Below are 24371 nucleotides of genomic sequence, written 5' to 3' on the forward strand. Positions count from 1 at the left end.
AAACAACCAAACAACCAAATCCAATCCAATCCAATCCAATCGATCCCCCAGCCCAGTTCCCACCACCGAATCAATGCACAAACAAAAAAAAAGTAGTGTTACAACATGTTTGCCCCCCCTCCCGCTCCCGCCCCGAATCACCCCGCCAGAAACAGCATGTGGATAAATAAACAAAAAAGGAAAGGATAGAGAAAAATGTACAGCAAAAGCGGAAGCCGAATGCTATTCGTCAAAGGCTTCACAGGATATCATGAGAAAGGAGGAATACAGAAGAATGTGCAGTTGAACAAAGCCATAGGAAAAAAAGAATAGTTGAAAAATGAATGTGAAGTGGAAGTGGAAACGAGAACGCGAAATCAGTTCCTGGGCAGGATCCTGCGGTGCGAGTAAAGGTTGTGACGACCGATGCGCTTCCGCCTGTCCTTGAGCGAGATGTTTCCGAGCAGACTCTCCCACCGCTTTCCAACGCTGTGGCCGTCCCCCTTCCCGAGCGAGCGCGCACACTCCTCCCAATCGTTCTTGCTGAGCTGCAGCTTTCCAAGCACTAATTCCACGAGCTGCCGGTCGTCGTCCGAAGTCCAGCTCATATACTCGTCGTCGTCGTTGTCGGCCAGCAGCCCTCGCACGCCACGGTTGGGTGCGGGAGGAGGTGTGGTCGGGCGCACACGTTTACGCGGCGGCGGGGTCGCGAAGCGGTCGGTTCGGCGGTTGAAATCTTTGTCCGAGTTGTCGCTCTCCTCGTCCATGGGTGATGAGTCGAAGGCAGCCGAACGCGTGCGCTTGTTCGACAAACGTGCAACAAGTACCGGTGCCTTTGGTAGTGTCGGTGGTGGGGGTGGAGCGGACAATACTCGCGACGAAGTAGCGCGTCGGACCGGTGTCCGTGGGGGTTCCTGGGCAGACGCGTGTGTAGAACGACGGTTGTTCTTCGCGACGGTTGTTTGTGCCGACGCGATGGTGAGGGCCATTGACACGGGCGCAGGTGATTGCCTGTCGCCGCCCGAGAGGATCTGCTGGAGTCTCCGACACGTCGACATCAAGCCAGTGGTAGTCGCCGACACGATTCCCGTCTCCTCAACAGGTGGTGAACGGTAAGATGGAGGCGCGACGATGACCGAAGAACGCGCCAACGAAGGCGCGAGAAACTCGCAAGGAAGGGCGGAAGGCAAAAGCATTGCTGTGACGCGCGCGCGATTATCGGGTAGAAGGTATGTGTTTGTAGATTGTATGCGGACGAGAATGGCAGCTCTGTCCGAGATGGTTATTTTTCTTTATGAAGGGTAGTTGTTGTTATTGTTGTTGTTGTTGGCAGGGTGGTTGGGGGTAGAAGTGGTAGTGGTAGTGGTGGTGGTAGTAGTGGTAGTGATGATGGTGAGTTGGGGGTAGGCGAGGGGAATGTAGTTTAGGATTCGCGAAAAGTATGCAGTGCGCGGACAGAGATTTTTGTGCGTTGGCGGATGACTGCAGGGAGCGACAAAGCGGACGGGACGGGGGGGCTTGGAGGGGGGGGTAGTGAACAGCACAGACGGACGAAACGCGTTGTCGGGGGGAGGTGGAGGTGGAGGTGGGTGGAGGATGATCTGAGAGCACTGGACGTGGATACTGGATAGCTGTGACAAGTGGCAGGCGTTGGACTACTTTAGAAGCGGTCGGAGTGGCAGCAGCGGCGGCAGCAGCAGCAGCAGCGATCAGGATCTCGATTCAGCGCGAAAAGGGACGATAAGACGTGTAAAGGAAAGGCGGTGGCCGGGTGGGGATCAAGAACGAGTGTATGTAAGAATGTACGAAAGTAGAAATATGTATGTTTGATGCAGGTGATGGCTGAAGAGGTTAAAGTCGAGTGAGTAGAGCACGTAGTACGTGTTGATGTGGGTGTGATGTAAGTGCTGGGTTGATGATTGGTTGGTTGGCTGGATGGTTTGTGTATGGGTTGTATGGTTTGTATGCAGGTGGAGAGGAGTGAGGTCGGAGGAGGAGGAGGAGGGGAGGAAGGGAGGAGCGCGTTTGGTCGGAGGACTGGGGAGAAAGAAGATGGTTGGTTGGAAGGGGAGCTGGGGGGGGGGGGGGGGGTGATGGCTGGGATAACTATGGGGTGGTGTGTGTGTGGATTATCTCTGGGGGTGACAGGATTTGGTGATGGGGGCGGCGACACCAGACAGACAGACAGAGGAGAGACACTGGGAAGGACGATGGTTGGGCACGAGTCGAGGAAATGTCCGAGAAAGGGAATTTAGGGGCTGCTTGACGCAACCGAAAAAAGAGTACGCTAGTTTGGGAGCTATTAGTTCGCAATCACGCCCGAAGTGGACGGCATGGCGCCGAAAACGGCGGCAAGCAACAACAACAGCTTCTCTTTTTGGAAGGCCGTGTGTGTGTGTGCGGAGCGAGGCGAGCGAGCGAGCGAGCGAGTGGCCATGACGAGTGACGGACGCGAGCGACGAGAGCGCGCGCAGTCGAGGAGGACGAGGGGGGGGGGCAACGGAGCAAAAGGAGCAGGAGGAGGTGGCTGGCAGGCAAGTGCGGTTTCATGATTCAACCGGCGATAAAATCGATTGCAAAATTGCTTCTTATGCAGGTCGGCTTTTCGCCAATGCGAGGTGGATCACACAACACACACACAGACGGAAGCCGCATGGCCGGAAGCTTGCGGGATGGGGGGTGGGGGGGGGGGGAAGAGGGGTATGATACATGTGTACGTGCTGGCGGCGGCGGTGTTGGCAGGAGAGGGAATGAGGGATAACAGAAGGGAAACATGCGTCATGTGGGAATAAGAGTCCCCCTGCCCGACTCGACGCGTCGTGCACGACTCGTGGGTGTGGTGGTGAAGATGATGGAATGTGCCCCCCCGGGGGAATGCTAGGTATCCACGCGAACATCATCATCATCAGAGACATCGTCAGATCGTGAAGACAAGTGACATCGAGTAAGGGAGGGGTCCGTGTGTTGATTATGACTGCACTGCAACGGCGGCTATGCCGCTTGCAACGAAAAAGAAGCACGGGGGAGAGAATGTCGCGGATCAAAGAAGCAAGCACCCTCAACCTTAATCGCGGGTGTTGATTTCCACCATCACCGCCATCAATCGCCCTACCTTCGCGATTACCCTTCAATTACGCCCCACAACCGTCAAACTTGCAGCATGACGATACCGGAGACTTCATTCTTCTTCTTCTTCTTCCTCTTCCTCTTCACCACCCTCATCATCCATTCCCCTTCATCTCTACAACCCCGATAGAAAACAACACTCCCATTCGCCTACAGCTGCAGCACAATGAACGCCGAACCCCCCATCTCCTCTCCGCGCCTGTCGATGGCCTCCACCCTCGAATCAGCCATCCACAGATGCGACTCAACGAGCAGCGACGACCTGCTCGAGCGCAAGCGTTATACCCCGCTCTCGAAGAAGGTGCACCTCCATTCCCCTCTTTCCACTCTCCAGCCCATATTCCAGCCCCCCTCCCAACGATGCATGCATCTCGTTTGCTCTGTGTTACATACCCTAAACCCACCTACGGTCCTACATACGGCGGCCTCTAAAAAAAGAACCGTCGCGAATTCGTCGTTCGAGCCTCCTCTAGCTCTTTTTCCCTTTTTCCCTTTTTCCCTTTTTCCCTTTTTCCCTTTTTCCCCTTCTCGCTTTCTCGCAAAGTCAAGTTCGCTAACGTCAATCCGGGGGCTCGATCCCGAGTCCCGCCCCGTCTCGGCCCAACTACTACTTGTTCTTCATCGCCGGCCTTTTCCTCCCAGGGATTCCCTAGCTATACGCCATCGTCGTGTTTCTCGTCTTGCGTCCGCGTCCACGGACGGCACCCGCCGCCGAAGAAGACCTCGAGAAACAATCCCCCACCAGCACCACCGCCGAAGGAACGGAGAATGAGGAGGGGAGGGTGAGGGGGAGAGGAAGAGGGAGAGGGAGAGGGAGAGGGAGAGGGAGAGGGAGAGGGAGAGGGAGAGGGAGAGGGAGATAGGGAGATAGGGAGATAGGGAGAGGGAGAGGGAGAGGGAGAGGGAACGCGAAGACCGCTACTGGGCCTGGCTGTGCCTCGGAGCCCTCGCCGCTGTTGTCGCCGGCATCGTCGTTTTTGACGGAAACAGGAGACGGTTGCCGGGGGCGGTGTCGGTGTTTGGAGGCAGGGCGGCTGCTGATACATAACTGGAGCAGAGCACACGCTCTCGTGGGAGGCGTTTGGGGGGGTGAACTAGCTGCTTAGCGGAGGACAGCACAATATGAAGCCCTAGTTAAGGGAATGGTAATAGTAGTAATGGTAATAATTTGGGCGCAAATAATAATTGCAACTTGCAAGGAAATAAATCCCTGGATATTCTAGAGTCGATATGTAGCACTCTATATAAATGCACCGTCTGTGCACAAACCTGTGATGGCTCTTGCAGAAATTAAACTATCTGGCGCGCCGCGCGCACGAGTGGGGTGGCGCGGAGTGGACTGTGGAGCGTGTGTGCTCGGACGCTCTCGGCCGGCCGCCCGGCCAGCGATGAATCCTTGATTGATTGTGCACGCTTGGACCAAAGCTTCTTTCGTCCGCACTGCGCAGCGGCGGAGTGGGGGAGAGGGGGCAATGTCCGCCCTCCCGCGTGGAAAGGTATGCCCGCTTGTATCGGAGCAACAAATGTTTGAGACATGGAGTACTATACACAGCTAGCTTCGGCGTGCTTCTCTGATCTGAGTCCTGACGGACGATGGTTTGGTAATTTTGTTGAAACATCGTATGTGTAGTAGCATTCGACCTTTGTCCGTTTCCGCCCCACTTCGACGACGGACGACGACGGACGATGGATGATGATGTGGGGTTCGGAATCGGAGGGTAGAGAGGGAAGAAATCTATTGTCGCATGCGGCCTTACTAGAGTCCAGACTATGGCACTCCTATCATCCATGGTTTTGTAACTTTTGTTTGATTATCCATGGTGATGGATGGTGACGGAACTTGGAAACTCGCGTTGAAAAGCGAATCGCGAGTGACTTAATGTGCTCTAACTACACACACGTCCGCCGTATGATACCGTATAATACTACACCTCGATTGAGGGTTCAGGTTTCCAGTTTGGGGGATTTAGAGCATGCTGTGTATGGTACATACGGCACATGAATGATGAAGCATTGAAGCTTCCCAATTCCCTATGTGGTGGTGACTGGTCAAAAAACTCGGGAAATGAAATAAGGGTCTGGAATGATGAATGATGAATGATGAATGATGAATGATGAATCTGGATGATGTGTATCACTTCTGGTGCAGTGGTGTCTTCCTAAGTTAGATATAACTACGAGCACTCAATCGCTAGAATGATATCTACTTGAAGCCGGACATCGTATGTAGCAAAATGCGAATCTTCAACTCCACTATGCTATGAAAACTATGTGTATCAGAAAGTACTCTACAGCAACGGAGCCATTCCACCACACCACACGTCAATGTAAGTCCCGTCGGAGGGCGGGTGGGGCGAGCTGGCGAGCAGGGGAAGCCCCACCGTTTGTTGACCTCCACAGGTACCGGTATCCGTATACGGTATCCATGACAACCCACCACGAGAAATCAATTACCGAACTCTTCTTCCCCACCGCGCCGAGGACCTCCGGCTGCATACTACATAGGCGTCGCATCGAGGAAGCGGTAAGTACGTAGCCTGTAATACGGTAACGGCCTGTCCCGTCGACCCCACGCCTTCGTCTCCCCCCTTCACCCCAGCCCTTCGCGTGCACGCCGCTTATCTCGCCCCCCAGACTTGTAGGCCGTTGGGATATGCGGCTACGTAGCGCCCCCTCCACCGCTGCCGCCCGTGGACGCCGTGGGTGCCGTAGGAATTGGCTTGAGCGACGACGGGGGAGGAGCCGGTCAGTGCGGTGGTTTGGCGGGGTGATGGTGGTGGGGTCCCTGGGGGACTATGGAGGTTTTGGACGGATGGCGGGATGATGTGCGATGCGGGAACTACATGATCGATATCTAGTGCTGCCAAGAGGATCTGATCTCCCATGCCCAGGGTGGGTTTGTGGTTCATTCGAGACATGCACCCAAGTACCGTAGATCGAGTACCGGTATGTATCTATACGAGCGAGACTTTCTTGATCTCCGTCTCCATGGCGAGACCTATACTCTTGCTTCAACAATTCCACGGCATCTCGGGAAAATCGAGCAGACAACCATGTCGACTCTCGAGGGAGCAACCAGAAAAACCGCGGCGCCATGCCACTGTAGATATGTACGTCATCCGCATCCATGCACCTTGCGTCACCGCTACCCCATAAGAGCGCGTGTCCGCGGCGGAAACCCTTTCTCCAGCAACAACCTTCACCAACACGATCGCAACAATGTCTCTCCCGGGAACCGCCAGCGTCACAAAGTACCTTGACATGCTCGTCACCCCCGAGCTACGCCAGCGAATACTCGCGCAGCTGTTGGGTTTCGTGCTCGATAAGCCTTACCATGCTGTTCGTTCCCTCTCCCGGAGAAAAAAACGAGCCGGAACAGAAGCAGTAGACTGATGTGAATCGCAGTCCTTCCTGGCGACATTCCTCTTCTTCGCGTTCGTCCCGCTGCTGGGCTTGATAGTATTCCTAGTGTCGCTGGCGGTGGTTCTTGTTGCCACGGCGGTATTCTGGATCGGTGTCGCATGTCCGTACTCTCCCTCCCCTCTTACCGCGGGAGTGCCAGCTGATGAAGGGATAACTAGTGCTCATAACCGCCTCGTTCCTTGCTGTCGCCGCCCTGCTGGCAACGGGGACGTACCTCTACCTCGTGGGGATATTCCTTGCCGGACGGTGGGTGCGGCGCACATTCTTCCCCGCATCGGATGCGAAGGTGCAGGAGGTTAAGCAGCGGGTGCAGCAGAGGTTGCAGGTGCCTACCATCAAGGAGGAGGTGCTCAATGACGAGGGATCGGACTCGGGGGCTACGACGCCGATTGATAAAAAGGAACCTGGCGCTCCCGAGGATGAGGAGAGGGATAAGATGAGGAGAGATATTGCAAAGAGTTTGAAGTAGGCAGGGTATGCGAGGATGAGGATCGACTGTAGCACGTACTTTGTAGGAGTATAGGTGTATGGGGATGTCTGTCTGATAGCACAATGATACCGGTATCGAGCGGAGCTGTTCTTCCTTCAAAACACACACACTTCCATGCATGTGACAGGCAGGCGCTGGTTACACGAATCGGAAGAAATCAAGTTCCGAAAGCGGTTTGGCTGCGAAGTTGGCAGTGGTGACGTATTAGGCTTGGGGGGGGGGGGGAACTCACCAAATACATGGACATATTTTCCGCACCCGAGAAGATCCCCCCGCCGCCACGATACTCCACACCACAATGGCATCGCGACGCCTCCTCGACCTCTACGCGATCGCCAATGCCTCGACCGCGATAGCGCGGAAGCACCTGCTGATCCGCTCGCACCAGATCACGCACTACGCGGCCACCAGCAGCATCGGGCTCGGCCGGACCTCGCAACGGCCGCAGCCAGTTCCCGTACGCCATGAAGCCACCCCCTCGGCGCCGCCGCAAGGCACGCAACCAGAAGGCGTAGCCCAAGACCACCACTACGCACCCAGCACGAGCCCGCCGCCGCCGCCCACCCCTCGCTCCGACCTGAGCATCAGCCAGTCCCCGCCGTCGCTCCGGCGGCACGCCCCGCCCTCCCCCGAAACGGCGAAGCGCCTGCAGGCAGCCTACGAAACCCGCATCCCGTCGCAAACCGCGGACCCACCGATGATGCCCGAGACGCACGCGGACGTGCTGGGGCAGGAGGATATCCGCGCTGAGGACTTGACCCGCGGGCTCAATGAGGACTCGTTCTATCTCCGCCATGGCACGACGAGTCAGGTGCTGTCGAATCTGCCCAGAGCGAAGATTCCGAGAACGGCGGAGTCCGAGCAGCCGCGGGGCGTGACCGAGGGGATTAATTCCAGCGAGTTTGTGAGGGAGTTGCCGCAGCAGGAGAAGGCGGAGAAGGAGCTGGAGGAGCTCGGGAATCAGGCGTTTATGTCCAGGAGGGCTAGGGGGCTGTTTGGTGTCAAGCCTGGCCTGAAAATGCCGCAGAAGGGAGCGCAGCAGAGTGCAGAGAATATAGTGAAGCCTGTCACGAAACCTGAGTCATCGCGGAAGGAAGAGGAGGATATAGTCAAAGCTGTTGCGGAAGAAATAGAACGCGAGCAGGTGGTAGTTGACCAGAAAGCGATCGAGGGGATCGCTGCAGAGGTGCGTAAGGAGATGAACTTTGAGAAAGTACGTTGTGGCCCTGAGAATGCAGCAAATTCGTATGCTGATCGCACGACACGGCTGACCCAGAGTTCTCCCTTCCCCAACAGCCGGCGGTAGAAACGCCATACCAGATGACGGCCTCAAGAGTTCCATCGTCACGGGTGGGACGCCTGTTCCATTATGGTGGACTCGCTGCAGGAATGGCCTGGGGTGCAGCTAGTGAATCGGTCAGACGTGCAGCCGGTGGCGCTGGCGATACAGCTACCAGCGTGATGTTTAGTGAGTCCAATGTGGAGCGGATGGTGAAGAAACTCAGCCGGATGCGAGGAGCGGCCCTGAAGCTGGGGCAGATGATGAGTTTTCAAGGTATGGACCACTAAGAATTTATGCGTGCAAGGCCGGCACTGATACCGACACGCAGATAAACTTCTCCCGGCCCCGATACAGGAGATTCTCACCCGAGTGCAGGACAGTGCGGACTACATGCCTGCCTCGCAGCGCGACAAAGTCCTCATCGCCAACCTAGGACCGAACTGGCGCGATCTATTCTCCGAATTCTCCGAGGTTCCAATGGCGGCCGCGTCGATCGGCCAAGTTCACGCCGGAAAACTGGCTTCGAACGGTATTCCAGTCGCCATCAAGATCCAGTATCCCGGCGTCGCCGACTCCATCTCTTCCGATCTCAACAACCTCGCTGTACTCCTGACGGCCTCCAAGATGCTCCCTAAGGGACTGTATCTCGACAAGACCATCGCCAATGCCCGCCTCGAGCTCGGCTGGGAGTGCGACTACGTCCGCGAGGCGGAGTGCGCCAAACGTTTCGCTGTGATCCTCCAGGCGGAGAAGGATGTGTTCCGCGTGCCGCGCATATTCGACGAGGCGTCGGGTCCGCAAGTGCTCACCATGGAGATGATGCAGGGCGTGGCGGTGACAAAAACGATAAAGAACCTAAGCCAAGAGGAACGAGACTTCATCGGGACACAGATCCTGGGACTGTGCTTCCGCGAGGTCGCCAGATATCGGTTCATGCAGACGGATCCGAACTGGACCAATTTCCTCTGGAACGCTGCCGACAAGAAGGTATGGTACAACCTCCATCCGCTCTATCCAGCCCCACTGACACCGTTAGATCGAACTCCTCGACTTCGGCGCCTCGCGCGAGTTTTCCGCCGACTTCACGGCGCTATACACCTCCATCCTGCGCGCCGCCTCACGGAAGGACCTTTCCGCGCTGCGCACGCTCTCCGTCCAGCTCGGGTACCTTACGGGCCTCGAGTCCTCGGCCATGACGCAGGCGCACGTAACCAGCATCCTCACCCTCGCAGAGCCGTTCTCGAAGGACGCGCCGGAAATTTACGATTTCAGCCAGCAGACCGTCACGGATCGCGTCAAGGAGCAGATTCCGCTCATGATCAGGGAGAGACTTGCTCCTCCCCCAGAGGAGACGTATAGTCTCCATCGGAAATTGAGTGGGGCTTTCTTGCTGTGTGCGAGACTGGGGAGTAGGGTTAGGTGTAGGGAGATTTTTGAGGAGGCGGTGGGGGAGTAGATGGGACTATGGGGGAGGAGGGGTGTACAGTATATTATGTTATATATGGCGCGACGACACTGCACGAAATCTACACGCATTGTCACTCCTGCTCGGTCTCCATGCATTGTAATTGTCGATTGACTACAGAGCGATATCTACATAGGTAAATGTACAACTCCCCGCCATGAGGAAACCCCACCTTAGTTACCGCACCTGTAACCCCACCGGATAACTCCAGATGACGAAGGCGAACTCGTCACAAACCCATACCTGGTGAGTGATTTTTCATGTATATGCCGAAATGATGATAGGTGTCCGGCCTGTCAGTGTTACCAGTATTCGCAGTCTCTCAGTATTCCCCCTATAGATTCAGACAGAGGAGAGAGTAGTTGAACCATTACGTCCGACTCCTGAGTTACTCCAATTACGTACGTTTCGTAACGGCTCGAGCATATCACTCGTGTACGCACTGTGCACCCAAACTTCGACCTAAACCTCGACGCAAACAATTCAAAGTTCGCACACTTCAATCCGAAGAATAGGTAGATTGATTGATTCCCCCATCATTCACTATTCCACCGTTTCCTACATCACACCAGAACCAAAACCAACTAACAAAAAGAAAAGCAAAATTATCATACATTCCATCCTCTCAAATCCATCATTAATGATCAATCCTCAATCCCCAATGCCCATCATGGGCATGGGCTGTAACTACCGCGAAATTAAGAATAAGAATTGGGAGCTCGCCCAGTAACCAGAATCAGAAAGGAAAGGAAAAGACCATTATGAATGAATGCAAAACAGCCCTAAAAAAAGAAGAAAAAAGAAGGATCGGACCATCAACAGAAAATCGAAAAGAATGGACAAACAACGACGCCGTTTTGCGCCATGAAAAGAATGAAAGGAATGAAGGTGAAAGTGAAGTTAGAAGCAAAGAATCATACCGCCACCGTGCCCACCAGCCCAACCGCATCAATCCCATATCGTAACATAAAACATCGACAGCTTACATAGCGTGCTTATTCGCCTGGCGCTGCATCTTCCTGAGGGCCTCCTGGTGGAGCTCGAGCATATCCTTCTGGCGCATGCGCTCCTCCATGAGTCCGCCGCGGAGGTTCCCCTGCGCCAACTTCTGCCGCTCGAGAACAGCGGCGTGTTTGCGCTCGTCGAGCATTTCGGCGCGGCGCTGATCCACTAGGTGTGCTGCTGCCGCAGTCTCTTGCATCTGTAGACCTTCGTTCAATGCGTGTAAAACATCTGTGCGTTTGTCATGATACTGTTGTGGGATGGGTGTGGGGTGGCGTTGTGTGGAGCTCCAGCTGCGGCGTGTCTGCAAGTGGAGGATTTGCTGGCGGTCCGCAAGTGGCATGTCGTCGCTGAGCACCTGTGGACTCTGGGAGGTGGAGCCACGAGATTGGGGTGTAGCCACACGGGAGATTGGTGTGGCCCCCCGAGACAGAGGGGTGGGAGCTCGTGAGGGCGCGAAATTCATCGCAGATGCCGATCTGTAAGGATCGGTAGTGGTCCGCGCAATTGGTAGAGGGCCTACTAAAGGCGACGAGCCGCCGTATGCATCTAAAGCGGTGATGCTTGCTCTATTGCGGACGAGGTTTTCCCGTTGACCGAGCAGTGTTCCTTGCTTTGGGAATCTATCTTCCCGTTGGGCTGCAGCGGAAGTCGCACGTTCGACCAGAGGGAACGGTGGGAACGCATGCGCAACTGGCTCGGGGGCAACTGGCGGCGGAGAAGGAGACTGTTCGGTTGGCGGGGTCTCTGGAATCGGAAGCGGGACAGAGTTCGAGCGGAAGCTGGAACGGGTTGGCGCGGTCGCAGATGTAGACGATGGCAATGGTGTAGTGAAGCTCGTTGACCTTCTGGCTTCTTTCCGAGAGACCGGCTTCGGGGCTCCTTCCGTAGTTCCCTGGAGCTCTTGGAAATCCAAGTGCGCAGGCTGCTCATCGTCTTCATCTGCAGCCTGGGGGCGGGATAAATCATCGAGCTCAGGCTTGTCGGCTTCACTTAGGTGTTTGGCCCATTCGTTCGTGCGATACGTCTTCACAACTTTCGAGCACTGAGTCTGTACCTCAAAAGTTCCTCGCGAAGCTGTCGATTCCGCTTTGGACTTCGGGAAGGAAGCGGGAACCAAGTCTTGGGGGAGAACAGGCGGTGGTCCCTTTGAGGCTGCGGATGACGAGTTTGGCGTGACGATGGAAGCTGTATCAACCGGACCTTCCGGGGAGTCGATAGAAGTACGTGCACCGTCCGCGAATGGACCTTCCACTGCATCTTTCTGCATAGAAACCCTCGGAGACATCGGCAAAGCGATATCCTTGGGGTCGAGATCCTTGGGGTCGAGTATGGTAGAATTCCTACCCAATTCCGGTAAGCCGTCGTCTTCCTCATCCAGTCGGTCATCGCATGTTGCCGCAAGACTGGACGCCCATGATGCCCTGTTGAATGAAAACACCGGCATATCAAGCCCCTCTTGCTCTTCAATGATGACCGAGAAATGATCGTTGTCTGCCCTGGCCGCTACCGAAGATCCTTCGCTCCTGTTGTCATCCTCGCCTTCGCACTGGAACGGCAGTGGGATAACCACGGGGCCCGCCGACTTTTCCGCGGCATCCTGATCTTCCTCGTCCTTTGCAGTCTGTGTGGATTGCCGTCGTAACGATTGTGATGAATGCCTTCGAGAAGCTGCCTCGGATGAGTTTCTTCTGGAATTCTGTGCGCTCTTTTGTGGCGGTTTCAGACCCTGATCATCCGTTAAAGTCGATATGCCATCCGGATCCTCTGGTGATTCCGAATGCCTCCGTGAAGACTCTCCTCCCGTACTCCCCATCGTTTGGATGTGCCCAAAGCCCTCGGTCACTTCACCGCTTGCTCTGGTCTCGTCATCTCCGAGTCCAGAGTCTGTCTTGCTTCCGCCGGTTACCGGACGAACAGCAGCTGAGGCATCTTTCTTGTCCTTATCTCCATAGGTAGCCTCCCACTTGCCCCTCTCTTCCTGGTACTCGGCTTCCACCCTCCTGCCAGTCTCGGCATCCACAGCCTCCAGATCCGCCTCCTGAAGTCGCCGCGCAGCATCCTTAGCCCCTCTCCGCTCCTGCAGTATTTTCCACAGTTTCATTTGCGACATAACCCCAACTGCGAACACCACGATGATGGCAGCAATTTCAACTTTCATTCCACGGGTGTGGGGATATGTATCGGTGCCGAGCGGGAAGAGATTATCGTTGAGAGCCCATATGTACAGCCAGAACTCCTTCATTTCCAGCGGTTAGCTTCAAAAAGGGCATCACACATTCCGACAGGAAATACCTTCAATCTGTTCCACGTTAGCAACATGTATACAAGTAGAAAGGAGTAGGAACTCATTACCCAGCGCGAGAAAAGCAATCGATCCCCAAGATCAACGAAGTCGACCCGGCAAAGGAGAGCGATCCGATCAATCCCCACGGTCTCGTGACCCTATGGAATGCGAGGGCAAAGACGACGAGGCAGAATGCTCCGATCAAGATGAGCTTTCCGTAGACGGAAGTAAGAAGGCCGCCGGGCTTCAGGACCAAGACTTTTAAGCGGTGTCAGTCAGACGCACAGCATCGGACGTATGTATGGGGATACCCACACCACATGGACAAGCAGAAGCCTCCTAGTAGACATCCCAGTCCTTCCGTCACTTCTGGGAATACTATAGCCAGACCTCCGAGTGCGGTACCGGTCATGACCACCGCCACAACGTATGCGCCTTGGATTGCATTTCCAACCGGTGGGTTCATGACGTAGACGATCAGGACCGTGACTGCCAGACTGACCAGATAGGCACTGGACAGGAAGATGTGCACTCTTTGAGGGTTTAGGTCAGCAACTCGTGACGCGTGAGTGACCATACATGACGATCATACCGTTTGATCTTGATCCCAACCAAGCTGCAGCACAGCCCAGCAATCATCAAGAATATACCGGCGACTCCGAGGCCAGGCGTGACCTTGGGCGGGATAGGTAGGCCGCCGGCATAGACCTCTCTCGAAGTTTCATCTTCATGATATCAGCCAATCCGTCCTGATATATGTACCAAAAGAAGTGGAGCGTCTCCACTACTGACCTTGTCTTCCACCCTCGAAGATGTCGGTACCGGACGCTGCCGGTGCCGCAGATACGGAAGAGGACCTATCGGCAGCGGGTGTGGATGTGCTACTTGCACGGTCACTCGACGTCCTTACCGTCGATTGCGGTCCCGAGCTTCTCGTCTGTGTGGGCCCGTCTTCTCCTCCACTCGCAGTAGCCTGGCGTGGTATCAAGGCGACAGCCGTCCTCGGCCGGAGCTCCGGCGAACTTCCACACGAGCCCAGATAGGCGCAGAACAGCAAAGCGACGAACGCGCAAATCAGTGGACGGCCAAAGTGCATTATCGATATGTGAATTGGGTTAGCTGGTTAGCAGATAGCGTCGTAACTACTACCAAGACAGCTCGGCCGCCTACTGCAGGTACGTATCTGCGAACGGGCGGCGGAGGAAGGGCGGTCTTTGGCGTATATCGAGCGCGGGGGTGCAAAGGGCTGAACGGGCTACTGGTGGTAATGAGGATCGAAATACCGAGCCGTACATGTAATAGGGAGAAGAAAAGAAAAAATAATCGGAGAGAGGGACTGGAGAGAGAGAAGAGGAAAAATAAGGCGCGAGCAGATCAAGGAAGGTGGAATGTCGCAGGCTCGGTGTATAGTAAATCTGCGGCCGACAGTTTGGTTTACGGATGGATGCCTATGGTGGGCAGTGGGGGATCGATATTGGAAGGAAGGTAAGGGCTCCACAACAAGAGTGAGCAACAACAACGAAACGTGCGTATGGACAGGGCGGTCAGGCTCGGACTGCAGGAAGGGCTGGAGGGGGGACCGTCTAGGACAATGAGTGGATGATCTGTACAGACAGACGCAGAAGCCGACGCATAGGCACGAGATACCTGTCGAGTACCTGGTAACTAGCGATGCAGAGGATGGAACGTGAGGAAGTTGAAGAAGCGATCGAAGAGGCGGGAGAGACAGGAGAGAGAGACAGGAGGCGGCGGACGGGGTGGAGGGTGGGGAGGTGGGAGTTGGAGGTGGGAGCAGAGTGGCTACGGGAGCACGGCAGAGCAGGTGTTGACGAAGAAGCAGAAGAAGCAATGGGTATATCTAACCAAGTATTATCCAATCCGGGGGCCGAGACATGATGGTGCCAATACGGCGGCCGAACATTGTATGCGCTACTAACCAGCAGAGTAGGTACCATACCAGTATCCATATGATCTACCTACAAACATATCGTTACGCCCGGCCCTGTGCAACCATCCAAACACTCCGAGACGAAACTCCTGGTACTCACTCATCTACCTGGCTCCAGGTACGCCCGCCCCTCATTATCAGAGTAGTTATTCCTCCGCCCCACGACTTCATCCCTCACGCTGAACAAAGGTGCGTATTTCCTCGGTGGACCCCTCGGAGTCCGGAGACTGCTCGATCGACGCGGCAAGCACTTACTCTTCTCAGCAGGTGCAGAACATGCCGTCCAGCCCTCCTGTGCTGCCCCAGCATAGAGTACGGTACTATACCGTCAGAACCACACAAGACGAAAGACTGGCTGGGCCGGGGACAATTTAACTGGGAAAAAGCAAAATCCCGGTCGAATGAAACCTTCTTCAGATCCTTGGTCCGCTGAGGAATCGGGCCATCGACGAATCATAGTGGCAGCCTCATACGTATGGAGCAGTGGAGCACCACCCCCCTTCGTTGGAACTCGGCTCCATGGAGCACTATCCCCTTCATCATTGGAACTCTGCTCCAAACAGTGCGCGCCTCGTAAGCTTGCACGGCTCAATTGATTGACCCAGGCTTCTGGAGATGTCTTGCTTCCCGAATTATCGGCAAGTTGCAGCATTCTTCTGCGTTCATCCCAGTCGTATCACAGTTCTCTTCAGCAGATCGCGACGCAGATGCTACGAGGCGTCAGGCGCGTCGTCACGGCCGCAGCGCACTGTACGACAAACACATCCAAAACGAGAGGGAGAAAACAGAAGAGAAGCTTGCAGCGGAACGAGACTGGGAGAGAGACCGAGAAAGCGAACCGGACACGCCGATGACGACGGACAACTCAGAGTTGCCGAACCCCAGCCTGTCCGCCTGCTTGCCTTGACGTGCAGATTTGAGGATAGATATCGCTGGGTGCTGACGTGATTAATCGCTTTTTCCTAAGGGTGCGCCTTAGGTACTGGTCCCAGCCAACAGATATCTCCATCCACCCACCACCACAACCACCACAACCACCACAACCACCTCTGCGGCGTTTCTCCTTGCTTGTTCCCGGGCTGGGTGGCCAGCACGCCCATGCGTGGACCAGGAAAGAAGCCATTCAGTCACCGATATTCCAAAAAGCCCTCTCGATTTAGAGTATGAGGTAGAGGCACACTACCGTACGAGTAGTGTGGAGTGGCGTGGTGCACATACCTACTAGAGTCCACAGACGTTCTCCACCATGGAGTCACTCTCCCCCGGATCTGGAAGGAAGGAACAAGTCGCTTAAGCCGCGATACAGACTCCACTCTGGGTAGTGTAGATCTGTTGTGATGCTCTTGGAGCGGACTACTATGGAACCATGTATGTACCGTACTCTATCTGCTATGTAGCGCACTTTACTCTACGCTTTGAAGCGTCGAGACCCAGACTGGCACGGACAGATGTGCCGACATCATCCTACATGCAGATGCTACGCGGTCCTCGCTGTCGTGCTGTCCTCCTCCTCCTCCACTGCAGCCCGTCCTCCTTTGCGGCTCCAAATTCGGCAGCTTGGGAACACCGGGTTGTGATCCCATCCATTCAATCGAATGCTCACGCCTATGCCCACGATCATGATCGCCTCCCGGTCCAATAGCAGGTGCGCTCGAGCATCTGCTCCAAAGAATACTTGCGCACTCCCCGCGGGGTACTTCTGCGGGCAGGCTGTATACTCCACATACGTGCTGCGAGCAAGCGTCAGCACTCGAGATCTGTCTTCAGCATCTACATCCCGCCACTCCAGAGAACGCCCGAGACGTAATGCCGATATCTATCCACCGCCACCAGCGGTCACGACGATGCCGATGCGGTCATTCACCTCCACAAGTCAGGGGTTTGATACCTACCCCATCCGTTGAAACGAAGCCTTTCGGCGCTCCGGCCAGGCAGATTGGTCTCGCTTAGGTAGTGCCAAGCCCCGTCGCGCCAATCCCAATGCATCCAAGCAAAATTTGGAACCTTCAACATCTGTCAGAATTTTGCCTGCCGCCGCAAGTCACCACTCCCCGCCTACCCAACACCCACCCCCCCAACCTCTACCTCCCACCACTATCAATCCATCCCCACACACCGTTCGACCGCCCGCCTCCCCCCCCTCCACCCCCCCACCCAAAAAACAAAAGACATACATACAAGTCGCCATCATGCTGTCCACGCACACGTTCCTTCGCTCGTCGGCGTCCGCCGTTCGCTCGTTCAGCACCTCGTCCGCCCGCGGCACCATGGCCAAGATCTCAATCATCGGACGTCTCGCGGCGGACCCGGAATTGGCCACCTCCAACGACGGCAAGGAGTATATGAAGTACACGGTTGGCAGCTCGTATAAGTCTGGGGGCGAGGACAAGGTCTCGTGGTTCCGCGTTGCGGCCTTCGAGGCGTACTCGAAGAACTACCTGCTCGCTCTGCGGAAGGGGTGCGCACGCCTGGTCCTCCCGGTTGTTTGTGGAGAGTACGTGCGCTGAATTGAACGATAGAACTCTCGTCTACGTCGAGGGAAACATCCGGACCAGGATCTTGGACGTCGAGGGCAAGTCGGTCACTAGCTTTGATATCGCTCAGCGTTCGTCCCCCCCCCCTCCACCCCCCATCCCTTCGCCGCTGACATCCCGTACAGGTCAAATCTACGCTCTGTCCCGACCGAAGTCAGCCTCTCCCGAGGAGGAGGGTGAGGAGGAGCACTAAACGCACTTCTAACGGGTAGGGAGAAACGATGGGCCGGACGGACTGTGTCGTTTGTTCACGCGCGGGATGAAGATTGTACAATAGTTGATGGCAAGCCAAGCAAGAGCAAGGTGTATGCAACAGTCGCGATACCGATACCGAAACCGAAGAATCGATTGATCTATAGGTGTACCGTGGTTCACAAGCACAAGCACAAACACAAACGAAACACAAACACAAACACAAGCTCACGTCCAAAACGGCCGGAAATCGACGCGTGACATGCGAGTCGAAAAACTGCGGGCTGGCTGACGAGACGGCGAGGATCCCATAATCTTGAATCGCCCGGCGCTCGCTGTCGCATCGAGACTATGGCGTTCCCTTCCCCCTTCCCCTTCTTTCCGATTCCACACGGTGATATGGTCATCGTAAGCCACCCCTCATACATACAGAGGAATTGGGCGTGCCTTTAGATAGCTCCATCTGTTTTTTTTTCTGTAAACTGTGAGCTGTGGAAACCAGGCTTTCTTCGCAGGAGTGCCCGTGGTACATACCTGGGTAGATACCGTGACTGGGTCACGAATCTTACCAAGTTAGCTTTGCGCTCGGCCCACGCATTGACCGCAGGTATCCGCCGCCGCTGGCGCCGCCAATCTGCTAGTTATCTACTCCTTAATCCTAGGCGGCGATAGTTATCGATGGTTATCGATAGTTGTCGACAGTTGGCGAAAGCTTATACGCGATAGAGGGTGGACATAGCGCTGCGCATTATTCCCGTTGCCGCTTTATTTTTATTTTACTCAAGATTATGCAATACACACACACCGTTTCCATGTCCACCGTCCAACCTGGCCGAGGTCAAACCGCCTCTCTTCCTACTCCTCGAGCCCCTGATACCCCCGTTGCCGTGCCGCGGAGAAAACTCAATTTAAAGTCAATCCCTCCGGCGACTGGCGACCAAGATGAGTGAGAAATTGTGATTTGTCGGTGTGATGTGGTGTAGTGGAGTTCCGCGCACTTACCGAACCATCAAATCCATGCGACACGCCTCTTTCTCCGTGGGCAGCACGAGGTCAGAGGATTGGGCTTGCTATATACTCTATTGGGCGGTCGAGAGGTATCCATGGTCCTCGGGCCTTCCACCAACGCAAGCATGGTAATAGTATGGTGAAGATATACAGATCTCTCCACCTTTCCTACACCGGTGTCGGGGTCGTACACGCAATCGGATTCCACGTCCTACCAGCGAAGTAGGCCTGAATCTACCCTACCGGGCTGCTGCTGCTGCAATAAACAGTATGCATCCACGCCGTCCGGCCGGTAGGTAGTGGACTCAGGACTGCCGCCGCCACCATTCTCGTCCGCGCTTCGCCGTAGCAGCACATACATGTTACTCAGAGAGCGGCTTCGGCGATCGCTAAGATGTAGCCAAGTACATCGCCGTGGTAGGGGCGGGTGGCTTTTTTGTTTTGGTTGAATCGTTGATTACGTGCGACCTATCGAAATCATGGCAATACACCTACACGCAGCGACGTAGTGACGTGGTCGTTTGCTTGTCTATGTACTTCTTCCACTTCTACTGTTCAACCACGACCTCTACTGATATCAGCGAGCAGTCCGCAGAGGCTTGTTATGTCCGGCTGCCTTGCTCGTGCCCAGAAGATGTGCAGATTAGATAGAACACACCAAGGGAATGATCAAGGAAAGAGAAAGCCCCACGCATCAAGCCTCAAGCCTCCGTCTCCGCCTCGTCTCCTGTGCTGTGCCTTGGTCAGGAGATGCCACGAAGAAGAGTGGGTGTTCCTCAACCTCTCCGCCCACCGCCATCCTCTTCTCCTCCTCGCCACCCTCCGCCGCCTCGCCAGCCGCGGAGGACCCGCCCGCGCAGTGCGCACACCAGTAGTAGCCAGTATATTGCCAGGAAATTCCACGAACGCCTATCTGCGCTGCTCTGCTGTCGAAGCGAATGTTGCCGAAGCGAACGTTGCCGGCAGCAACGGTTGGCAGCAACGGGCGGACTGGCGCGGCACATCTCCTCCCCTTCCCTCCCCATCTCCCATCTCCTTCCCTCCCGTTCTCGCTCACGGGCAGAGTGATATACTATGATCCTCTCGACCCCGATGCGCGCGCCTGCCTCATTTACACGGTCACCCCTAGCCTATCTATGTGTCCCACCAGATCGAACTGCCATACTCTACTATATAAGCATATCACAGGTACCGTAGGTATATACATGACACCAGCACTCATTACCGACATCGTGCGGGTCGAGCGGGTCCCTGCTCGCTCGCGCGGCGCGGCGCGGCGCGGCTGGCTGCATACAACCTCAATACTTCCTACATAGATCATACCTATTACATATACCTACTAGAGTACTACCGTAGAGTGACCACTGACCAGGTAAGAATCCGAGATCGATTGTGTACTTACTTAATGTACATTGTAGCCATATCGATTGGGTGACTATATCGAAGTATTGGCCAATCGGTTGGGAAGTGGGAAGGCAAAGCACAGGGCCGTGCAGTGCAGCGCAGCGCGCAGGACGGCGATCTGAGACGCGGGCCATGGATTTTGGATGGGGGCCGAGATAGGGATTGGAGGTTTGCCGCGGTGTAGTTACCGGACGGAAATATGTATGTAGACAGGTACATATATACTTATATGCGCTGCAGTTCGCCAGCGGATGTCGGACACACGCACGTGGATGGGGAATTTCAAGCCGTGGGAAGAAGGAGGTAAGTGGTTACATACTTCTTGCTTGCTCAACTTATATGTACATGTAGCAATCGCCAACCCCCCTCCCCGCCCCCCAAAAAAGGGATAACCAAAATAATCAGACCACATTACCCCCGAGAAGAGTCGCAAACTCGCAATCGAGAGCGGGAAATGCGTGAAAACTATAACAAACAAAACCGTTCCAATATTCACGTAAAATATACCCACGGTGCAAGGCTACGCTGACGACCGTACGCCGCTATCCCGCCACGCAACACAGGAAAGCTAGTAGTCTGACCGTGAACAAGAGTCTTTCCGTATTGTCTGCTAGTGTGATGCGGGCCAGATGGGGTAGTCACCGTCGTCGTTGGAGGAGAGGGTTGTGGTTCTGTTGACGGGTATGTTAGATTGGAATTTGAAGGAAAAGGAGGAGGAGGGGGGAGGGGAGCATACAAGTCCACAGCCTTCCCTTTCGACCCTGTGCTGTCCTGTGTGGAACCGGGAATTGAAAAAGCTCTCGCATGCAGGTTTTCTCGTGCCATGAGCCTGTCGGGCAGGAATCTCCCGATGCCGATGGTGTTGATCCAGTCCCTGTACAGGGCCACGGCATCCTTCCCCAGGCCGAACAGGAGAAACACCAGGAAGCCGACCCCGACGGGCGGCCAGCGATCGAATTTGATTACGTTGCCGGTCGGGATCTTTTCGATCGACAGCCAGCCCTCGCCGTGAATATCCGCCCAGCTGTACGGAAGGAACTCGTCGCTGATGTTCAGGAAGAAGGTGTAGACGCTTGCAGGCAGGAACACGATCAGGAGGATCACCGCAAGAAGGAACAGCCGCATGAACCGCGACTTGTTTGCGTACGTACTACTGCTCAGGATGCTGGTGAAGCGGTTGCGATATTTGTGCAGACGATATATCACCAGCGCTGTGCGACGAGTCAGCTGTGCTTCCGTCGCGTGAGATGTGGTGATCAAACTTACCTGCGTAGTAGGACGCGACTAGCGCCGTGATGGGAGGCCAAATGAAGATGATGATAATGCTAGGCCAAGATTTGTCGACGGTCGCGCCGCATCCAGAGATGGTGTAGAGGTAGTAGCGTCTCGGTTGAACCACATAGTGAACCGCCATCATGTAGATGGGGATGCCGAGGCAAATAACCAGATCCTTCATGTTTTCCCTCCTTTTCACAGCCTTCGTCCGCACAATTGGATTGTCGTCAGAGAGGATGTTGGCCAGATTCCGAGCGATGGCGAGTATCGACGTGATGATTCCGGTGTAGCCGGCCATGAGGATCTTGACTTGGATGTCGCAGTAGATTCCGCCCTCCCAGCCAGCCAAGAGGGAGGCATCGTCCGGCCAGATGAAAGAATTGACCCACGTGCAGAGGTTGTACGGTACCAACCAGAGTATCAGAGCGATTGCTGGAATGTTGCCGTTTCGCCAATGCCAGTTGAGAGGCACAAGACAGAGGATCATCGATAGGCCACACGAAATGCGGTACAGTGCTAAAACAACCATGTTTGTGGCAAAGTCGGTGAAGATGGGGTGGAGGGGTACTAGGAAAGAAGCCAGTCACAAATGCGAGAGAAGGCCCGAAGAATTGTTGCTGAAGAACTGTATATGTCGAATATCGAGCGGAAGTTCAGTATCAGAAGGAGGTCGTTTCCGGGTGGATGTGTCGAGTATAAGGAAGAAATCCATCAAGTTACGAAGTGAAAGTTATAAAGGTGGGCCATCACGGTCGCTGCGTTGGGACGCTGCCTGACGCAGTCTCAAAGACTCTATTCATGGGTCGGTGGTGAATTTTCGGGGACACTGGTGAATGGGATGGCCAGGCGTCCCCACTAACCTCTAGTTGGACGAGTATCAACTCGGAATATATTTCGTGCATGTGGCGGGACAAGTTTGCAGCGGGTTTTTGTGATGGGAGGTGACATGTGACCGTTCTCTGTCGTCACGTGAGATGTAACCTCGTGACGACAGCCTCGGCCGTAAGGTTGCAGTCTCGGCTCCTAAGTCTGGTTGACTTGGCGTCTTGGCAGGACGACCAAGTCAAGAGCAAAGCCGAGAGCTTCCTTCTTTCACTTCTGTTCATCACTTTGCTTCTTCTTCTTTCTGTACGCAATAACAACGTTCTTCTTCACACTTCTTCGAAACCTTCTCCCACTTGCTCTCCCGCATCTCTTTTCCCTGTCCTCAAGACTCTCTCATCATCACCTCCTTCATCCGTTCTCACCCTCTCCCCTAATCTCTCGACGGTTCGTCCTTCATCTTTCGTCTCCCTGACGATTCGTCATTACCTCCATCATCATCTCGACGGTTTTTCATTCCCTTTTTCATCTCCCCGACGATTCGTCATCCCGTTTCCTGCCGAGCCACGTGCTCTCTCGCCTTGGCTCGCGCACCTCGAGGCTCAGCCTCCTCACAGTTTGGTGAGCGCCACAATACCTGCGCCACATATAGCGTTCCCATTCAGACCCCAATGCGGTAAAAGATCTTCGTTTTTGTAGGGTTATACATGGATCCTAACTGACTTTAGCGTGAGCAGGAAACCGCGGGACTGTCAACAACCCTCCCGCTGCAGGGAGATTGCAGAGCAATCAACACCCCTGCGGGGTTGTCTGAAGCTTCAGCTCTGGCCGTTTTCACGCTCCTCTGTGAGGATTTGGACTTTCGCATTCCGGCGCCTCAGCATCAGGGAATATCACTCATCACAGCGAAGGCTCGGATGGCAGCTGGTGGGCTCGGCGATTTAAGGGCTGAGTTCGATGTTTGCGAACATGCTAGATGCACGGCAGCAGTAGCAGCAAGCGGGGCTCCAATCCCAACCTGGACGAGATGGGATCGATGTGATGGATCCACAGTTCGTTCTCAAATGTGATGGTACGGCGTTGAGTCCCTCCCCCCACCCCATCTCATCTTGCAGATATCCAGCAAGCAAGCTGCACCGCTAACCCGCAGCCGTACGATAGGTTCGAGGAAAATATGTTTTCTCCGTCCTGCGGATTCATCATCCAAGCTGATCCCCGTGGTGATGGCGTCCGTGCAGTTTGCACACCCCCTTTCGGTCCGTTAATTCACGCCAGGGAGCCTACTACGATCAGCTGGTAAGCATACCTACATACATTGCGCTTGTAGGCTGTTACCCAGCAAACTTACAACCCGGGTCCCGTCGGTTACGCGAAAATGGCAAGCGAGAGCAAGTGAAGGATTGGCGCTCGATGAGGAATGCAGCATGCTGTCCGGAGATTCAGATAAGGTTGTCCCGGGAGAGAGCGGTCGTACCGGGTGCATTCGTCACTAATCACCGCACTAGCGATCAGCTCGGAAGCGAGGTGCCTATCGGGTATCTCTGTAAGCGTAGTTGGTCGTTGCGTGAAGCCTGGAGTGTGCCCTGGATTGGTGATGCTGGTTTCCCGTCGCCAACCGACTGATCTCGCCCGTCCTCAGCTGCAGTAATCGAGTATTGAGAGGCCCTCGACGGGTACGAGAAATGTAGAACGTGATTCAATTGAAACGAGAGAAGAAAAGAGGTCTGTGAACTTTTGGGAATATCTGCGGTGGTTGGTAATGTCTGATGTGTTGAACAAGAGACGGACCGACAAGACCAACAGAAAAGCAGCAACAGAAAACAATTCAATGCTCAACGACCGCACCGGGGCTACCCGCCATAACACATGAGCCGCTCCATACCACTGCTTGCCGCAACGCAGAGGCGCCTCGACCCCCGCGCTCCCTCACCAACAGACCAACCTCGCCCGTCCTCGGCTACAGCAATCAAGTACCGATGTACATACGCTTGGCCAAGAACTGACGCACGCTCACTAGTGTTGACAATCGGCGGAGACAGACTCCGTGTCGTGAATATCCCTAGCAAGCGAGAATTTTGCACGTGAGAATCGAATACCTATTAAGGATATGAATCTCCCGTGAGTTGATAGAGCC

At 55.0% G+C, this 24371-nt stretch overlaps 7 protein-coding genes across 7 annotated transcripts; 4 read left to right on the plus strand and 3 right to left on the minus strand.

Moving 5' to 3' along the window:
• Nucleotides 1-119: 119 nt before the first annotated feature.
• BZA05DRAFT_350517 (uncharacterized protein) lies at nt 120-1175 on the minus strand (the record flags this gene model as incomplete). Its single annotated transcript, XM_051481278.1, has 2 exons — nt 120-893; nt 975-1175. 2 exons carry the CDS (start codon nt 1173-1175, stop codon nt 357-359), a joined length of 738 nt encoding a protein of 245 aa, XP_051341065.1. The 3' UTR covers nt 120-356.
• Nucleotides 1176-2800: 1625 nt separating this feature from the next.
• BZA05DRAFT_392094 (uncharacterized protein) lies at nt 2801-3943 on the plus strand. The gene has a single exon (XM_051483051.1). The coding sequence runs from the start codon at nt 3272-3274 to the stop codon at nt 3875-3877; it is 606 nt and encodes a 201-aa protein (XP_051341066.1). The 5' UTR covers nt 2801-3271; the 3' UTR covers nt 3878-3943.
• Nucleotides 3944-5929: 1986 nt separating this feature from the next.
• Nucleotides 5930-7102, plus strand: BZA05DRAFT_392096 (uncharacterized protein). The gene is made up of 3 exons (XM_051483052.1): nt 5930-6444; nt 6511-6628; nt 6687-7102. Exons 1-3 carry the CDS (start codon nt 6325-6327, stop codon nt 6995-6997), a joined length of 549 nt encoding a protein of 182 aa, XP_051341067.1. The 5' UTR covers nt 5930-6324; the 3' UTR covers nt 6998-7102.
• A 214-nt stretch (nt 7103-7316) lies between these two features.
• On the plus strand, nt 7317-9756 carry BZA05DRAFT_334753 (ABC1 family-domain-containing protein; the record flags this gene model as incomplete). Its single annotated transcript, XM_051480739.1, has 4 exons — nt 7317-8231; nt 8297-8573; nt 8629-9287; nt 9337-9756. The coding sequence occupies 4 exons, from the start codon at nt 7317-7319 to the stop codon at nt 9754-9756; spliced, it is 2271 nt and encodes a 756-aa protein (XP_051341068.1).
• An 865-nt stretch (nt 9757-10621) lies between these two features.
• BZA05DRAFT_246273 (uncharacterized protein) lies at nt 10622-14393 on the minus strand. The gene is made up of 6 exons (XM_051479971.1): nt 13847-14393; nt 13647-13779; nt 13370-13587; nt 13123-13312; nt 13063-13069; nt 10622-13006 (listed from the first exon to the last, which is right to left on the minus strand). Exons 1-6 carry the CDS (start codon nt 14148-14150, stop codon nt 10748-10750), a joined length of 3111 nt encoding a protein of 1036 aa, XP_051341069.1. The 5' UTR covers nt 14151-14393; the 3' UTR covers nt 10622-10747.
• A 2743-nt stretch (nt 14394-17136) lies between these two features.
• BZA05DRAFT_392108 (putative ssDNA binding protein) lies at nt 17137-17885 on the plus strand. The gene is made up of 3 exons (XM_051483053.1): nt 17137-17460; nt 17522-17607; nt 17662-17885. The coding sequence occupies exons 1-3, from the start codon at nt 17192-17194 to the stop codon at nt 17727-17729; spliced, it is 423 nt and encodes a 140-aa protein (XP_051341070.1). The 5' UTR covers nt 17137-17191; the 3' UTR covers nt 17730-17885.
• Nucleotides 17886-20750: 2865 nt separating this feature from the next.
• On the minus strand, nt 20751-22281 carry BZA05DRAFT_472461 (pheromone A receptor family protein; the record flags this gene model as incomplete). Its single annotated transcript, XM_051488017.1, has 3 exons — nt 21407-22281; nt 20877-21351; nt 20751-20811 (listed from the first exon to the last, which is right to left on the minus strand). The coding sequence occupies exons 1-3, from the start codon at nt 21942-21944 to the stop codon at nt 20751-20753; spliced, it is 1074 nt and encodes a 357-aa protein (XP_051341071.1). The 5' UTR covers nt 21945-22281.
• Between the last annotated feature and the right edge of the window lie 2090 nt (nt 22282-24371).

The sequence above is a fragment of the Tricharina praecox genome (genome assembly GCF_024521635.1).
Source record: "Tricharina praecox strain CBS 144465 chromosome Unknown BZA05scaffold_7, whole genome shotgun sequence".
NCBI classification, from domain to species: Eukaryota; Fungi; Ascomycota; class Pezizomycetes; order Pezizales; family Pyronemataceae; genus Tricharina; species Tricharina praecox.

Coding starts and splice junctions, on each gene's coding strand:
- BZA05DRAFT_246273 (XM_051479971.1), bottom strand. CDS start 14,150: ATGCACTTTGGCCGTCCACTGATTTGCGCGTTCGTCGCTTTGCTGTTC. Junction 13,588..13,646: donor GTTGGGATCAAGATCAAACG/GTATGATCGTCA, acceptor AAACCCTCAAAG/AGTGCACATCTTCCTGTCCA. Junction 13,313..13,369: donor CTTCTGCTTGTCCATGTGGT/GTGGGTATCCCC, acceptor ACCGCTTAAAAG/TCTTGGTCCTGAAGCCCGGC.
- BZA05DRAFT_392094 (XM_051483051.1), top strand. CDS start 3,272: ATGAACGCCGAACCCCCCATCTCCTCTCCGCGCCTGTCGATGGCCTCC.
- BZA05DRAFT_392108 (XM_051483053.1), top strand. CDS start 17,192: ATGCTGTCCACGCACACGTTCCTTCGCTCGTCGGCGTCCGCCGTTCGC. Junction 17,461..17,521: donor CTGCTCGCTCTGCGGAAGGG/GTGCGCACGCCT, acceptor ATTGAACGATAG/AACTCTCGTCTACGTCGAGG. Junction 17,608..17,661: donor TAGCTTTGATATCGCTCAGC/GTTCGTCCCCCC, acceptor CATCCCGTACAG/GTCAAATCTACGCTCTGTCC.
- BZA05DRAFT_392096 (XM_051483052.1), top strand. CDS start 6,325: ATGTCTCTCCCGGGAACCGCCAGCGTCACAAAGTACCTTGACATGCTC. Junction 6,445..6,510: donor TCGATAAGCCTTACCATGCT/GTTCGTTCCCTC, acceptor TGTGAATCGCAG/TCCTTCCTGGCGACATTCCT. Junction 6,629..6,686: donor ATTCTGGATCGGTGTCGCAT/GTCCGTACTCTC, acceptor AGGGATAACTAG/TGCTCATAACCGCCTCGTTC.